At 40.7% G+C, this 18,831-nt stretch overlaps 1 protein-coding gene across 2 annotated transcripts in view; it reads left to right on the top strand.

The window, feature by feature from the left end:
- Nucleotides 1-18,831, top strand: part of LOC144687845 (sodium- and chloride-dependent GABA transporter ine) — an 84,143-nt gene that overhangs the window by 40,547 nt on the left and 24,765 nt on the right. For both annotated transcript variants that reach the window (XM_078554376.1, XM_078554377.1), the window contains exons 3-6: nt 10,671-10,881; nt 13,406-13,538; nt 14,888-15,022; nt 17,207-17,310. In XM_078554376.1, the coding sequence (XP_078410502.1) occupies nt 10,671-10,881; nt 13,406-13,538; nt 14,888-15,022; nt 17,207-17,310 (583 nt within the window). The remainder of the gene's footprint in view (nt 1-10,670; nt 10,882-13,405; nt 13,539-14,887; nt 15,023-17,206; nt 17,311-18,831) is intronic.

Raw genomic sequence — 18,831 nt, 5'->3', positions numbered from 1 at the left:
AGTGGGTCCTGTACACGTCTTTTGTGTCTTCCTATTGTCACTTCAAATTGAGGCCTGACATCCACGATTCCCATAGCTAATGTGGGAAGGGTATTTAGTTTTAGTTTTAACTGGGCACAGAATGACAGGTCATGAGACCCAGAAACATCAGGATCTCTGTTCTCTGGCCTATTAAGAACGTACTTAATGGAAGCTTGTACCTGTCACCAAGGACACTTTCAACAATGTTAAACTGTCTTTAAACTTTGGTTCCAAATCACAAGTACTTGGTTGCTTAGAAGGGGAACAAAGTCATAATGGCACTTTTTTTAAATTTAGAATATAATTTTCCTGTTACAACAAAAATCTGCATTTCTGCAGGTTGCAGAATAGAACAAAAAGTAACATTGTGAATGTGACTGAGGGTTATGGTAGGGGATTGGGGGGCAAGGCACCGTTTTTCGGGGAGTTGTCTAGCTGTGTAGATGAGGGTAGTGCAGTTGATGTAGTCTACATGGACTTATGTAAGGCTTTTAACAAGGTCCCATATGGGAGACTGCTGAAGAAGATAAGAGCCTGTGGGATCCAGGGCAATTTGACAGATTGAATCCAAAATGTGCTTAGTGGCAGGAGGCAGAGCGTGATGATTGAAGGTTATTTTTGCGATTGGAAGCCTGTGATGAGTGGTGTACCACAGGGACCCTTGCTGTTTGTAGTGTACATTAATGATTTAGACGTGAATATAGGAAGCATGATCAGTAAGTTCGCAGATGACATGAAAATTGGTGGTGTCGTAAATAGTGAGGAGCATTAGATTACAGGACGATATGGATGGGCTGGTAAGATGGGCAGAGCAGTGGCAAATGGAATTTAATCCTGAGAAGTGTGAGGTGATGCATTTTGGGAGGACTAACACAGCAAGGGAATACACAATGAATGGTAGGACCCTAGGAAGTACAGACAATCAGAGGGACCTTGGTGTACATGTCCATAGATTCCTGAAGGCAGCAGCACGGGTAGATAAGGTGGTTAAGAAGGCATATGGGATGCTTGCCCTTGTTAGCCGAGGCATAAATATAATAGCAGGGAGGTTAAGTTGGAGCTATATAAAACGCTAGTTAGGCCACAGCTGGAGTAGTGTGTGCAGTTCTGGTCGCCACATTACAGGGAGAATGTGATTGCGCTGGAGAGGGTGCAGAGGAGATTCGCCAGGATGTTGCCTGGGCTGGAGCGAATCAACTATGAAGGGAGAATGGATAGGCTAGGATTGTTTTCCTTTAGCATAGAGAAGACTGAGGGGGGACCTGATAGAGGTATACAAAATTCTGAGGGGCATAGATAGGGTAGATAGGAAGAAACTTTTCCCCTTCGCAGAGGTGTCAATAGCCAGGGGGCATAGATTTAAGGTAAGGGGCAGGAGGTTTAGAGGGGATTTGAGGAAACATTTTTTCACACACAGGGTGGTTAGAATCTGAAATGCACTACCTGAGGGGGTGGTAGAGGTAGGGACCCTCACAACATTTAAGTAGTATTTAGATGAGCATTTGAAACACCATAGCATACAGGGCTACAGGCCAAGTGCTGGAAAATGGGATTAGAATAGATAGTTGCTTGATGGCCAGCACGGACATGAGCCGAAGGGCCTGTTTCTGTGCTGTATAACTCTGATTGTCAACAACCTGCATCATTTGTTAATTGTATTTAATATAGAAAAACATCCTACAGCGCTTCAGAGGTGCAACAAAAAAAATGGACTCTGAACCAAAGATTTTGGAATGGGTGACCAAAAGCTTTTAAGGGGTGGCTTTTAAGGAGGAGAGGAGGTGGAGCTCAGGAAGCATATTCCAGACCGTGGTACCAATGCCACTCTTGACTCTGGCCTCAATTTCAGTGTCAAAGAAAGCAATGAAGAGATGGATGGGGTATTCCATGGAAGGATTTAAACATTCATGATAAGAATTCTAAATTTCAGAATCACGGCACCGAAGTACACCATTCGGCCCATCATGTCTACACCGGCTCTCCAGATGAGCATTATGACCTAGTGCCATTGCCCTGCCTTTTCCCCGTACCCTTACACATTCTTTCTATTCAAATAATCATCTAATGCCCTCTTGAATGCCTCGATTGAACCTGCCTCCACCACACTTCCAGGCAGCGCATTCCAGACCCGAACCACTCGTGTGAAAAAGTTTCTTCTCACGTCACACTTGCACATTTGAGGCATTGGGGGATCTGGAGCTAATTTGAGTCAGTGTTGACAGAAGTCATGGACAAGTGGGACTCTGTACAACAAAGGCTACAGGAAGCCGAGTTTTGGTTGAGGGAGAGGGGGTGGTGGTGTGTGCGTGTGTGCATCTATATATTTGTTTCGGATCTGGTTTCTCTGCCTATGGAATCTAAATGCCAAAATTTGGGGGGAGGTGGTGGCATAGTGGTATTGTCACTGGACTGGTAATCCAGAGACTCAAGGTAATGCTCTGGGGACCCAGATTCAAATCCCACCAGATGGTGGAATTTGAATTCAATTTTTTAAAATCTGGAATTAAAAGCCTAATGGTGACCATGAAACCCTTGTCGATTGTCGTTAAAAACTCATCTGGATCACTACTGTCCTTTAGGGAAGGAAATCTGCTGTCCTTACCTGTTCTGGCCTACATGTAACTCCAGATTCACAGTAATGTGGTTGACTCTTAAATGCCCTCTGAACAAGGGCAATTAGGGACGGACAGTAAATGCTGGCCTAGCCAGCGACACCGACATCCCATGAACGAATAAAAAATGTAATGACTTAACTAAAGGAAGAATTTGTTGTGAGGAATTAAGTTCAAATCTACCAAATTCCCCTCTCTCGAACAGTGTGTTGATAAGCCAGCCACTTGCGAGCTTCAAATACATCTATCCCAGTCTTAAGTATGAGAATTTAATTAGGTTTTAAGATGGTCATGTCAAATACCTGAAATTTTCTAAGCAAGAAACATACTACTTGCTTAGTATGTTCCTAAACCAGATGTCTGAATGATTTTCATTGCATTTTGGCCTCCAGTTATCATAATTACATTCAAATTCACTCTTAAATGTGCATTCATGTGTGTGCATTTTTAACTGAATTGGCGGATAATGCTGGAGGCAACTTGTGGCTGTGTTCGAATATGTGGTGGGCAGGTTGTGGAGGAGCCATTTATCTGGTATACAGATAACAACTTGTATTTATATAGGGCCTTTTTAATGTAATAAAACAACCTTGGGCATTTCATAGGAGCATTAGAAAACAAAATATGATGGGCACATTTACTGTTCAGTTCTCTGGTAGGTGGAGTGTGGGGGAGCCATTTATCCAGCTGGTATACAGATAACAACTTATATTTATATAGAGCCTTTCAATGTAATGAAACACACCTAATTGTTTCATAGAAGCATTAGAAAACAAAATATGATTGGCACAGTTACTGTTGAAGTTATTGTGTTTTTTTTTTGTCTGTCATGCATTTCTAAAGGCAAATTTTCCCTTTGGCTGTTTTTTAAAAAATTTCCAATTCAGGTCACTGCATTGTAGTTGAGCACATAGAAACAATGGAAAATTCTATCACTGCAGGTACTGCAATAATTCCTATTGAATGCAGAGAAGAAATGCTGTATCAAAGCCATTCTGACCAGGGAATGACCTAGTCTCATTTGTGAATTTGTTTCTGAATATTTTTTTTATTATTAACCAGATTTTTTTGTTTTAATGTGGTTTGGCTTAAATATTCAGTGACAGTACAAAGTCCTTCTTTGATTCACTCTTAATAAAAGATGCAAAGGATCATGATACAAGCTGTGATGTGCTCAGTGATCAAGTAGTATCTGAAACCGTAAAGTTCCTGTGTGTGATTTCTAAGTCCTGTTCTGAACTTTGAGCATGTGTTTTCATTTGCTGGTTTTACTCTTTACCCTTAAATTTTTGCACTCTTTAAAATATTTGAAGTGTGCTTTTCTAATTTAAATTATACTGCTAGATTTTGTGACTTCCATTACAGCTTGATGATTATTTTTTTTTTCTTTTTTTTTCCTTTAATGCCACCATTACAGCTGCCACATTTTATCAGGGCGGGCTCGCAACACATTGTAGAAGAAAAATGGCTACAAGATTCATCTGGACCTGGATTGTAACATCAGCAACTAATGGCGTTCTTACTGAAAAAAATGCTTCCTTTTCAATTATTGAATTATAACACTGCTGTGTATCTGCAATAGTCACCTCACTGTCTGCGTTGATTGCATGTATCACATTCAGGGTAGGCTACTTTACATCTGTCTCCTACATCCAACTCTATGTTACTGTGCAATGAAGCACAGAGTGTTGTCTCTGTATGCAGACAGCGAGGTCACAATTGCAATTGTTGGATTACACATATGTGCAAATTCTAGTTACATTTCCACAAAGAAAGAAAATTAAGTTTAAGTCAGTAGTTATAAGAAGTCCATTCCCTGATGCTGACTGTAACAGCACCTTTGGTATGCATTACAGAGTCTTTGCCAGGCCTCAGGGATTGGGTTCTCCATTAAGTTGCTTCTTGTTTTGGAAAATATTTCTGTTTCTCATCTAGAATTCTTTTAAATGCTCAAAAACTAAGGGAGCCTAGGTTAAAAGTGAGTCTTTATGCTATCATTTGGAAAATGGGAAGGGTGAATATTTAAGTATGTTATACATTCACCTGCATAAAGTAACAAACTGGTAATTGCTCCATGGCCAGTTTTTATGACTCTTGATTGGAAAGATGAAATGACCAACTGTTGCAAAATATTTCTAAAATGTAAAGTACCAGACAGAATGAGAGGAGAAGCAGGAACTATTTTTTTTCTAAATTTTGTTCCATCTGATACTTAACCCTTTGAGTTCGGAGTGGCATTCTCAATTTCAAAATGTGCAGTTTCTGTCTACTTTGGCACATGCAAGAAGCATTAAATTTGTAGGATTCTCCACTATTTCAAATGAATTGACCAACAAGAGGAGGGGAAAACAATAGGCGGAATCCAAGAGTACAGATGTGCTAAATCTCTGTTCCCAAATAACTAATGGGTTTAACCTAAAAAAGCAATGCAGAAAAAAATAGACTATACAAAGGTTATCTAAATCATGACTCTCAAATGGAAGGGAGAGGGATAGAATATAAATGGAATATTAATAATCAAGAAGGTTTAATATTTTTAGTCAGTATTCAGACCAACAGATTAAAAGTCACCAGGAGTAGGATAATGATAGAGTTTGGAGTAAGATCAAGGAGCGTTACAATGGTAGGCCAAAGCTGGGTCAGAATCATGCTTGAGCAGAGCTGGCAAAGTGGCCATAAAAACTTCAGTTGGCTACCTTAACATTGAAAAGACCACACATTCAATACTATATATAGCATAATAGTTTGGAGAAGGTGCAAGTAGATCACTGCCTTATGTGGAAAGTGTTTTTGGTGACCAAGCGAGGGAAGAAGCACATGGAAAAGTGTTGATTCAACATTGTAAAAGTGAAAGGACTTCAGAAAGCACAGCTGATAGTGAGTGGAGAGGTCTAATGAAGAAGGGTGTCATAGAAGCTGGAGTCACTTGACAAAGTTAAGGAGAAGACATGATGGACTTGGTGCTGGGAGTAACATTGTTGCAAATTACTTGAGGCAGATGCAAAGACCAGAAACCCTGTTAGAGAAGGAATGAAGATGGGGGTGGTGGCGGGATGTAATCCTCGATCACAGCTGAGGGGAAAACACCAGTAGAGGAGAAAGGGACATGCAGAAGCTCTGAGGAATGAGTACCTCTGAGCAGATAAAGCAGGAGAAAATGAATTAAAGGGATGATCTTTGGACTCTTTGCCTTTCTCAATTTCAGGGCTTCAGAGCAATGTCAGTAGATGTCACTTCTAGGTCCCTGGGATTCTAGGCTGTTTCAGATTTGGGTCTAATGCAAACTCACGAGAAGGTTTGATTTTTGCACCTTGAACTCTTCACCGAAAATACCATTCTACCATTCGTAACTGTCGAAACCCGAAATTAAGATCCAACTTTAATACCTCGGCACACAGATGCTACTGAGCTGTAGGAAACAGTTAAATTGGCAGCAGAAGCATTTGACATCTCGTTTTTTTCTTAAAGTACAACTCCATCACCTTTCCTGAGTTTATCCTTTACCACAGGCAGGACAAACCCACTAGATATGAGGACACAGTGGTGTACGGTTGGGTGGGAAGAAGCTTCTGGCAGTTGACTCTGGAATCCAATGTAGTCTTATGGATTCAGAACAAATATGAACAGAGAAACTATATGATAATTATCACTCTCCTTCAACTGATGAATCAGCACTCCGCATTTCTGGATGGATGATGTCAAGTTGTACAATCCCTACAACCTGCAGTCCAAAACTCAAATCCCTGAAGAACTTGTTTGGGAGCTCTTACTTGCTGATACTTGTGCCCTTGTTGTCCATACAGAAGAGGACTGCTCGTCACCGTTGACCATTTCTCAAGGATGTAAGAAATTTGGCCTCGTTATCTGCCTGAAGAAGATGAAAATATTATACCAACCTGCCCCTGGAAAACCTTGTGTGCCATCCAATATTATAGCATCCAATTTTAGTATCATCAATTTGCACACAGTGACTGCAGTGAATAGGTTCTCCGCCTATCTAGGAAGCGCCAGGTCAAGTGATGTGCTCCTTGATGAGGTGAACTACAGATAGTTTAAAGCCAGTATTGCTTTTGAAGGCTCTAAGGTTACTGAATAAAATGCACATTAAACTGACAACCAAACCTAAGGCCTACAAAGGCAGTGGTTCTGACATCTTTGTATGTGTGCAATAGCTGGACCATTTACAATTGCCATGAGAAAACTCGATCACTTCTGCCTAGTTTGCCTCAGAAAGATCATGAAAATTTGATGGTGGCACTAGATTCCAGATACTGAGATCTTCAGAAGAACAAGTATGCCAGGCATTGAGAGAATGATAATAAAGTCAAAGCTAAGATGGGCTGGCCACCTTGTTTGATTGATTTGATATCAGACTAACCAAAAAGGTGAGTTGAATCTTGTTAAAATGCTGTTGTCAGTTCACACGATTGCCTAAAGACCAAACCCCCCCCCACACAAAAATGTGGCATCTCAACTACAACGTGGGAGCACAATACTTGTGACAGGAAAATATGGCAAAAGATGATTCACAATGGCATTTAAAAAATGTTTGAATAAGTCATATCCAGTTAACCAAAGGGAACCTATGAAAGATCAGTCTTTTGGTCAATCTAGCATCTTATATCCTATGTGGACTTTCCAGTCATGAGAGCACACAGCCTATATTGAATTGGAAACTAATCATAGACTGTCATCAACAACAATGGACAAGCCATCAACACTTCTGTATTCAACACCATTTGGACAAAGCGCTGAGGGTGGCAAGTGCATGCAATATAATCTAGGGATGCTGGGAGAGTTGGGGACCCACTTCAATGACAATCACCAAGTGGCTCGATAGTATCACCACTAACTGAACTGGCCAAATTCTTAAGGATATAGCTGCCAGACTTTATTTGCAGTATGTGATGAGAAAACCAACACAAAGGAATAACCTTTTTGAAATCTTCCTCACTAATCTGCCTCTTGCAGATACATATGTGCATGACAGCATTGGTAAGAGTGACCACCACACAGTCCTCATGGAAACCAAATCCTGCTTTTGCACATTGGATACCCTCCATCATTTAATGTGTCATTACGGTACTGAGTAGGACATATTAAGAACTGATCTAGCAGCTCAATATTTGAACATAGCAACATAATAGTATACCACCACAATGTGTAACTTCATGGCCTGGCATATCTCTCACTCCTCCTTCACCATGAAACCAAATTCCAATGCTAGTTCAAGGAGGAATTCAGAAGAGCATGCAAGAGGAGCGCCTGGTGTTCCTGAAAATAAAGTGCCAACCTAGTGAAGCTACAACACAGAACTGCAATTGTGCTAAACAGCGAAAGCAGCATACCATGGACAGAGCTAAACCCACAACTACCAGATTGGGTCACAGCTCTGAAACCCTGCCACATCCAGCCATGAATGATGAACAGTTAAGCAATTAATGGTACAGGAGGCTCCATGAACATCCTCATCCTTAATAATGGCAGAGCCCAACATGCAAGTGCAAAAAAAAAGACATTTGCAACCACCTTGAGCCAAAAATGCTGAATGAATTATCCTCTTCTGCCATCTCCTGTGGGCCTCACCATCATGTATACCAGTCGTCAGTCAATTTGATTCACTCAGTGGCTCCAAAAAACAGGCAATACAATGGGCATAACATCCTGCCTGAGGTGCTGAAGGCCTGTGCTCCTGAAATAGCCATGCCCTTAGCTAAGCTGTTCTAGTTAAGGCACTGACATCTACCCAACAGTGCAAAATTGCCTGGGCATGTCCTGTTCACAAAAAGCAGGTCAAATCCACCCTAATCAAATTATCGCCCCATCAGCATTCTCCTGATCATCTGTAAAATGAAGGAAGGCGTCATCAACAGTGCTAACAAATGTCACTTAGTCATTAAAAACTGCTTACTGATCCTCAGTTTGGGTTCCAATAGGAACATTTGGCTTCAGACCTCATTGCATTTCAAAATCTCATTGCAGCCTTGGTAAAGACATGAACACATGATTTGAATTCTGGAGGTGAGATTTCCATGACAGCAAGGCAGTGTTAGACAGTGTAGCACCAATAAGAATGAGGGAAGACTCTCCGCTGACAGGATGATATCTGGCAGATAGGAAGATGGTTGTGGTTGCCCAGGACGTTGTTGTAGAAGTTCCTCAGCGTGCACACTATGGCTGGAATCTTCCAGCCCTGCCACCCCTTCCCCCAGGGTGAGGCTGGCGAGCCATTGAAATCTCCATTCACATCGGTGGGACAGGAAGATCCTGCTGGCGTGGGGGGGCTGGTAAATTCCAGCCTGGGTCTAGCTATCTTCAGTTGCTTCATCAGTGGCTATCCCTCCATCATTAGGTTGGAATTGGGGCTGTTTGATGCTTGCACAGTGTTCCACTCCATTCACAATTCAGCAGGTAATGGAGCAGCCCATGCAGCAAGATCTGGACAACAAACAGGTTTAGGCTCGTTGGTGGCAAGTAAGATTTGCTCCACAAAAGTGGCAGACAATGACGATCTCCAAGAGAGAGCCTAACCACTTCCCTTTGAGATTCAAAGGTGTTAACATCGCTAAGTCCCCCACCATCAACATCATGGGGGTTACCATTGGCCAGAAACTCAACTGGACCAGCCACATAAATGCTGTGACTACTAGGACAGATCGGACCTTGGGTACTTTATGACAAATGGTTCATCTCGTGACTCCAAAAAGCCCCTCCATCACCCAGAAGGCACAAGTCCGAAGTATGATGGAATACTCTCCACTTGCTTGAATGTGTGCAGTTTCAAAAAGCACTCAAAACTCAACATCATAAAGGACAAAGCCATTTGCTTGATTACCACTTTATCCTCTAGACTAACTGTTCACTGCTGGTGTACCTTGACTATCTACAGGATGCAATGCAGCAACCCGCCATGACTTCTTCACAGCACCTCCTAAGCCTGCATCTTCCACCTCCTAAAAGGGTAAGGACGGCAGATGCACGACCACGAATGACAAAAGATTATCCCCTCCAAGTTACATAGATAATGACTTGAATGCATATCTCCATTCCTTTATCGTTGCTGAGTCAAAATCCTGGAACTCTCTTCCTAACAGCATTATGGGAGCTCTAGCATCCCACAGTTGCGGCTTAAGAAGAAAGTCCATCCTCCTGGAGGCAAGTAGGGATGACCAATAAATGTTGGCCTTGTGAGCAATGTCCACATTGTGAGAAGTAATTTATAAAAAAAACTTGAGGTAGAAACTCTGTCCTGGCTGAATTTTCACACCATGTTGAACCATATGAGGAAGGAGCCTAATCTTGTGTAGAGCAAGCCTGTTGATGTTTAATGCACCATGAATTGGAGTTCTGCATTATTTTGAGTCTTCACTAATTGGTGGTAACTATTCCAGGATATTTCAGTTTGCTGTCTGGGCCCTTCCTCCACTTTTTGTTGATTGTATTTTATAGTGTACAAAATGGCATTGTGATTTGGTGGACTTTTTGCAGTAATGAATGAATATTTCATGTCCTAAAGGAACCAAGTTTTGATGATCTGATTGGCCTGAATCCACAATGGAATTGGACCTATTCGGAAGGATTATTCCCATGATGCCATGACCTGGACTCTGAAATTTCTATTTAGGGGTTGGATATATGGCCATTCTCCTACATCTTTTCAGCGTCTATAACCTCCCTATCCACTCACCTTGGGCATGAATGAATTGTGTAGCATAGAAACACCCATTAGATATTTCAAAAACGTTTCCTAAGTCCTTCCCTATCCCATCTTTTTGGGGCGAATGTAAGAGAGAAATTGAATATTTTTATTTGGAGACTATATTGCTTACAATGCTTTCCCTATATAACATTTTGATGCAGAACTGCTACTACAGTCCTCAAATGGTTAATTAGGTTCAACTATTGATTTTCATCTATCAACAAGGTTTCGTATTGGAACTTCAAACTGACTTTGTGTCAGTTAAAGTCACAAGTATTAATCTTGCAAACTGCCTTCTGTACTTCTTCGTTAATGGTCCTTTCTTTGCTGCTATGCAGGTGTCGGCGTGGCGACGGTTGTGATTTCATTCTTGCTCTGTACTTATTACAATGTTATTATCGCCTGGGCTCTATACTACCTATTCAACTCACTTCAATCATCGCTTCCCTGGCAAAGCTGCAACAACACGTGGAACGTTGTGGAAAATTGCTCTGATGGATTTCCTGGGAACGCCACTCACCTTCGATCTGCCAGTCAACAATTTTTTGAGTGAGTTACAGCAAGGAAGGAAAGGAGATTGTTCCTGATGGTCTGGATTACAGACAATTTCAATAAGTAATAGTATATAGGCCATGTGTGATAAATATCTGTTCAGATTTTTTTTTTCCGCTCAGACATTTTCCGTGTCTTTTTTCTGCCCATACCACCCAACGTCACACCACCCCTCCCCTACCCCTGCAACCAAGGCCAGTCCTTTCAATGTAAAGGCCAGCATTCCTTCAGCCTTTCTGATTGTTTTCTGTACCTGTACATGACATTTTAATGATGGATGTACACGGCCCATCAAGTCTCTTTGGATCTACACGTTCTCATATTTCAGCATTTGGAAAGTACTCTGTCCATCCTCTTTAGGTCCAAAGTGGACAGCCTCCCATTTGCCTACATTCAAATCCATTTGGCACAGTGTAACCATTGCCTGTTTGATGAATCTATTAATGTCTCTTGATAACATTACGCTCCCATTTACACTGTTTATAGTGGTGCCCATCTTTGTGTCATTGTCAAACTTAGATGTATGGCTCTGTATCTCGTCATCAGAGTCATCAATAAATACAGTGAATAGTTGAAGCCCCAACACCGATCCTCGCAGGACACAACTAGTTACATCCTGCCAATTAGAGTACCTGCACATTATCCCCAATCCCTGTCTCCTGCCACTCAGACACTCTGCTAACCAGGTCAATAGTCTGCCTTCAATTTCACGAGCTTCAATTTTAGCTAACAGTCTTTTATGATGGACTTTATCAAATGCCTTTTGGAAGTCCACATAAATAGCACCCATATTCCCCTGTACGCTACTTTAGTCACTTCTTCAAAACAATTTAATTAAGTTCAGGAATGAACTACCCTTTACAAATTCAAATAGGCTTTTACTGATCAGCTGAATTTTTCTAAAGTGTTCACTCTATCCATAATTATAGACTCTAATAATTTCCTGACAACAGAGTTGGGCTAACTGGTTTATAATTCCCTGGTTTCTTTCTGTCACCTTTATTAAATGGGAGGTGAGTTCACTATTGAACTTCCTAGTAGTTATAGAGCATTTGTATGCTCAAGGTTTGCAAGGTCTTCAGTTATGAAGCCAAAAACCAAAACTGGAAAGTTGCTTGACAATAGGGAGAACGTTTCTCTCAGTCCCAGGCTTAATACAGTCCAAATCCAGGAAGACCAGTGGATTTCATGAGGATAGTCCACAGTAAGTGAACATTTGAAAATTTGAGACTGGATTCCCTGTTCTCTAAAATTATTGCTAGAGCACCAGTACTAGTGGAGGCTTACATACTTATACAAGAATGCAAGAGTCAATGCACTGTACTTAGCATTTTTCATTAATCCAAAAAAATCCTTCTCGGATACCAGCAACAATAGCTTCTCCTGCCTCCAAAATGTCCCAGACCATTTGGTTGAATTTCAAATGCTGTGTGACTCTTGAAAGAAAGATTTGCATTTATATAGTGCCTTTCACTACATCAGTATGTCCCAAAGTGCTTTACGGCCAATTGAGTACTTTTGAAGTATCATCACTGTTGCAGTGTGGGAAACACAGCAGCCAATTTACATGCAGGAAGCTCCTGCAAACCGCAATGTAATAACAACAAAATAACGTATATTTTACTGATATCAAGGGATAAATATTGGCCAGGACACTGGGAGAATTATCCTGCTCTTCTTCGACATAGTGACATGAGGTTTTTTATACCCACCTGAGGGTGCAAACAGGGCTTTGGTTTAATGGTTCATCCAAAAGACAGCATCTTCGACATTGCATTCCTTCAGTCAGCCTAAAATTTTCTGCTCAAGTTTCTGCCATTGAACTTGAATACCCAACGTTTTGACTCAAAACTGGGAGTGCCAAATGTTTGCTGAACTACAGATATTGTGTTAGGCTATAGAAGACGGGTGATTTGTTTGTTAGCATCCAGGTGCAATTTGTCCAGGTCTTGCTGCCAGTAACAGCAAATTGGATTTGTGATGTATAATAGTTATTGCCTGCTGCACACTGTTGGCATATTAATTAATATAAAAAAGAATTGTAAAATAACAGTTTAATGTTTTTAATATCCAACTCTGGACCATGGGATAGCTAAGCTTTCCTGTGACATGTACTGCAGAGATTCTTGTTTTGAACATGTCCTTTTCTTAATTTCCCCCCCCCAAGCCACTTCCCAACCTCAGCCAGGCAGGTGGGAAAGCACCAGCTTACCCATGATGAGTTGCTTTAACATCGCACATCATGCTGCATGTGGGAGTGACCCAATATGACTCTTCAATTATTTTACTCCTAACTGTATGAAATATAAAGAGTGTGAATGCAAGTATAACCATGCCATCCTGTCACTGTGACTGAAATTGGTAATTCATGGTAGATCATGGGCAGAGAGCCATTTCCAAATGACCACTGTCTGCCCACACACAAGTACAAAACCATTGCTAAAATGAGAAATAAATGTTATAGAACTAAGAAGTCTTCAATTTAAAGGAAAAGCCTGAACATTCACTGCTTTTTGTACAGTTACAGGTTGTTGCAGATGAGTAGTGGGATTGAAGAGCTCGGCAGCATACGCTGGGATTTGTTTGGTCTACTCCTGTTGGCTTGGATCATTGTATATTTCTGTATATTCAAAGGAGTTAAATCGACTGGAAAGGTAAGGAGCAGAAGATATCTCTAGAAATAGTGCCAACCTCCTTAACTCCAGATACGAGACTGTCCTGTTATGTTTTCTTTTGACCAAGTGGCTTAACCAAACTTTCCACTCTATTTTCCCACTATATAAATGTTGGGATGAGCAGTGTAGTAGTGTTCCTGAGGTAGATAGTATATTAAGGAAGCCATTTTCTTTGCTATGACTGAAGATTGGTTTTACTTTAGCTGAATATCAGTTGTTATCTGTTCGGTGCTCTAGAAATTCTGTTTAAGACTTTTACTACAAACTTAGCCAGCTCTGTGGACTTTGGATACAGATTGCCCACAGGGAATAATTCTATTTGTATTTTATGAAGAGATGGCAGAGGGTAGATTAGAAAAACTTAAGAGAGGGATTCAAGAAGAAATTTGTTTCCTGCATGAAGATGTGCAATCATCAAGGTTATAATAAATTATTTGATTTCCCTACATATCATTAGATGATAAGGCTACACTTCTCTTTTCCTCCCTTCCCATTCCCCACCCCTAAGATGGGAAAGAGGAAAGGAAGGACCTTCATCACCACCATGCAGAAAGTGCACAGTAAGGGGGAAGCACATGGAAGGGGACAAGATGATCGGGAGCCAAAGAGTAGAGGACATAGCTTATTGTCCAGTGCTTTCAATGAATAAACATTCTATGGTTCTTTGTAAAGTCACTTAATTCGTGCCTCTTATCCTCCTCTGCTATCCTTACAATGTCCCTGATATCAAAGACGTTCTTCTTGCAGTATGAAGAGGGTTACAAGCCACATCTAAAGCTCCTTCATGCTGGGATCGGAGGAGGCATTTGTAAACACTGACATTGGTTACCATGCCTTGGTGCTACTGATGCACAAGTTCATAGGTGCCTTCTCCTGCTGCTGCATAAAAGATCAGCTCAGCTCAGACCGAGGCCTTGGACCTGGAAGCTTCTATGTGCTTTTAGCTAAGCTAAATGCGGAATAAACTTGCCCAACCATCTAGGGGGGAAATGGCCTTAATATTTTTTCCCTCTACCATTGTTCAGGGGACTGCGGCTCAGCCTCTCCTGCCGCCTACCCCCTGGAATAACTGGGATTAACGGTTCCAGATGTGAGGGAGGGATCACAGGCTGTGATCGATTTGCTCTGTGCTAATTGATAAACCAACACATTGTGCTGGCACAACGTGTTGAAAATGGGTGAGAACTAATTGTCTGATCAGGAGAATTGCAAAAAGGAACAAAAATGCATATTTAAGCTGTGTTTCCCTTTGTATAAAAAAGAAACCTGTTCTTCTTTGGTCATTTCTTATTTATGTACAACTAATCTCTCGCTCTCTGCCTTCCCAGGTGGTGTATTTTACAGCCATTTTTCCGTATCTCATCCTGATAATACTACTGATCAATAATGTGCAGCTGCCAGGAGCCAAGGATGGAATCCTCTTCTTCCTCACCCCCAAGTGGAGCAAGCTGCTGGAAGTCCAGGTAATGGCCAGAATAGTTACTGGGTTTTGCATGGGGGCAGTGGGCAGTTGGACGGTACAAATGGGAAGGACTGTTATCCGATGATTCACCGTCATTTTATAGTAAAAGATAACCCATTTTTGCATATATTGCCAAAAGCATAGGATCCCCCAGCTCCATCTATTTGAATAGATTTTCAATTTGCCACTACTTTCCTTGGAAAAAGGGGCAGAAGTAGTTTCCAATCTGATTTGGACTGTGTCTTCATTGTTAAAATGGCGGCAACGATGCTACAATGGATTGATTTAAAGGGATTTGACTATGGTGACTCCTTCCACTCTGAGGAAGGGAAAGTTGGATTATATAAGGTGAAACCCAGAAGGCTTAGGGGAGAGAAGGAAGGCAAATAAATTTGTGTTGTCATAGTGTCAAACTCATGACAGGATCCTGAGTGCTGTTCACTATACAAGACTATTTAAAATAAAATTTAAGCAATTATGTTCAGATTCTGTCTTTTAAAGAGGGTAAAATCCTGTGGAAAGTTTTATTTTAATATTTTAAGAACTCATTTGTTTCATTGTTCTATTAAATTCTATCAACTATTAATAAACATTTTGTCATTAGTGTCAATTTTGAGTTTGGACTAATTTTGTTCATTTCTAGTGTCGATGTGTAGTAAACTAATTAAACCTGCAAAAATATAATTACCATTATCAGATTTCCTCAGTCTGGGAATCTATTTGTTTCTAGATCGTTCTGCTGTATAACTAGATATCATTTTCCAGGAGTTGCCTTTCTCTCTCTGTCCTCCATTCCTTTTCCATGCTATCACTATTATCCTTGATGCAGCAAAATAAGAGGAGGTTTGGCAAGAGCAAGAAGATTTGTGGTTGAGGTCATTTTGAAATTGGTTAAATATTTTGATACATGATGAAGGCTGTTGGCTGCTGGAGTCCAGACAATGTTCTTGATGGGTAACCAAGGATGGAATGATGACAGAAGATCAGAGAACCCATACACTTAGAGACACAAATAAGTCTGGATCCTTTAGCCTGTGCCTCATGAAATGTCTTTCCTGCAGAAAAGTCTCCCCCAAAAAAATGTGAATGTCCCCAGTGGTTCAGTTGGTTAGCAAAACTGATAGGAAAAATATCCAGATGTGAGATTAGGTAAAGTAATATTACTGAATATGTGTGCATATTTGCTGATAAAACCTTTTGGAGTGATCTTTTCCACCAGTAAGTGCATTTTTTTGAAGGTCTGCCTATTTTTCTTAGAGTGACTGAAAATGAATTAAAAATTCGTTGATACACAAATTGATATAGAAACTGAGAGTCCAATAGAAAAAGAGTGAAAGATAACAAGCTTAAGGGACAAAGAAATGTGCATGGTTTCCGATAGAAAATTCTAAAACTCTGATTCAGATATTACTGACACTAACCTCTGTGAATTAAAGCAATGGATGACCAAGTTTGTTTCCAAGCAGACATGGATTTGTGACGTATGAACAGAAAATGGAGGGAGAGTCAGGGCCTGCGCTCTTTCACGTGCATCCCGAGGCAGCTCTGTGCCTCAGGGAGATTAAGTTCAGCTCAAAACACATTTAAAATAAAGAAATGAAATTATGCAGACAGTGTCACGTGAGCTGGGAAATGGTTATGAATTTTAATTTAAAAATTTTATTTAATTTATAAACCCTTCATGAAACCTTATCCCGCCCGTAGATGAGATTTGATGAGAAATGCAAGGTCGCCTGGGCTCTTCGCCTGCCCGCCAACTTCAGGTTGGACGGGCAGCCCTGACAATGACTGTAATTAGGTGATCAATGGCCTTAACAGGCCTTTGACAGTTCGACAGGCGAGCAGCTGACTCTTGTGCGTGCCCAGTGAACTGAAGATCGGAATGACTCACGGTGACGTCGGGATGCATGCCCAATGTCACCGCGCGTCACTTTGCGCATTGGCATGCGGGGCCCGCCCCTGCACATCGACCAGAAGATTCTGCTCTATGTGTGGTCAATGCCCTGTACAGTTGTAGCAGAGTGTTTCCAGCATTTTCTGTTTGTATTTCAGATTTCCAGCATCTGCAATATTTTGCTAATGATTTGTGACAAATGCACGGATTCTGCTGACTTTCTCAACAGATTACAAGTAAAATGCATTTTATTGTGCGTGTTAAGTTTAAATGTGTGCCTTCTTACCGTAGGTATGGGTGAATGCTGCTGCACAGATTTTTAACTCCATTGGAATTGGATTTGGCACCATGTGGTCTATGGCCAGTTACAACAAATTTAATAACAATATTCTCAAGTAAGAGTTTAATTTCTGTTTTATTTTTAAAGTATAGTGGCATTCTGTGTTGAGAGCACCATCAGACCTTATTGCACAACAATATGGAGGTTAAAAAAAGCCTTTAAACTTCATGTTTATGTGGAGTTCACACAAGGGCAATTAAGGATGAGCAACAAATGCTGGCCTTGCCAGCGACGCTCTCATCCCATAAAAAAAATAAAAACCCATGACTGCTTGGACCAAGTAGTTAAAGCAAGCTGGGATATAAGGAACTGTATCCATGTGTGAGTGTCACAAAGGTTTAATGGTTTTCATAATATTTTTCTGGTTTATTGTAAAGTAGGTTTATGGGGGTAAATAGTTAGGTCTGTCTGTGTGTGTGTGATTTTAAATTATATTTTGTAGCCAAGCAGACTGCAAGTTGAAGTTATCAAAAGAAGTGAGGCATAGAAGTGTCTTTAATATGCTAATGAGTAAACATGGCCAGGGTCTTAGCATGTAAGGTGTAAAGAAAATTTGCATTTTTAGATAGATGAAGGGAGAATTGGTTTCCAAAGGGATCTCAGTCTGTTTACAAATAGCCAGACAAGCAAGTTAAGGAATGTGTTTATTTTTCTCAAGGGGTTACCGACAATATATAGTGGCAACATGAAAAGATTTATATTATGAGAAAGGCAAAGTTCCAGAGACATATGGGAACAATGGAATTTACATATTGAAAGGGGAGCAGCATATATGAAGGAGAGTGAGGCTGTGTGTCAGGGGAAGGCATTGTAAAATCTAACAGAAGGGCGAGAAGCCTCCAGCATTTGTGCATAAACCTGCTGCCTAGAGAACTGAAGCTGGAGAGAGCCATTTTGAATTCCAATGTCCAGGGTATTGTGTTAATTTTCTGGATTTGTTTAAAATCTAAAATCTATTTTTGGACCATTGCCTTAAAGGGGGTGTAACTGGGAGCCAGGTTAATTAGGGATTTTAGGAGTTATTATAGTCGTAATTTGTCGTTCTATGTGTGCTTGAAATCTCTTTTTGTTAATAAATATTTTAATTTACTTTTTAAAAAAAATCTCTGAAGTCTTGGTGGACTTATTACTTGTGCATTCAGGGCACGCATCTTGAAATAAATACAAATTGCAAAACCGTTGTGATAGCATGATCAAGTTTCCTTCGTGGATTTGATCCACCTGGCACACATCATCTGCCATGTCATAACATGAATTTGAAAGAATGAGCAAGGTGTCATGAAAATCTAACAATTCTCATGATAGTATGGTGATTTATTGTAAAAGTAGGTTAATAGTGGGGTTTGGATAGTTTCTCTGTATGTGTGTCGGGGGGGGTTTAATTGAATTGGAGACGGCTGGTCCGGAGGCTTTGAGTCATCAACAAGAAGCTAGGTTTGAAATGCTAAATATGTAAGTATGGCTGAAATTTTAGTATGTGAGGTGTAAGGAAAATTTGCATATTTAGATAAACCAGAGTAGTTTGAATTTCAAAGAGATGGTAGGATGTTACACCTAGCCAGAGGAAGATAAGCCA

This window comes from Cetorhinus maximus, chromosome 12 (assembly GCF_964194155.1).
Source record: "Cetorhinus maximus chromosome 12, sCetMax3.hap1.1, whole genome shotgun sequence".
Lineage (NCBI taxonomy): Eukaryota > Metazoa > Chordata > Chondrichthyes > Lamniformes > Cetorhinidae > Cetorhinus > Cetorhinus maximus.
Note: the sequence above shows the minus strand (reverse complement) of the source record. Positions and strands in the feature narration are given on the sequence as shown.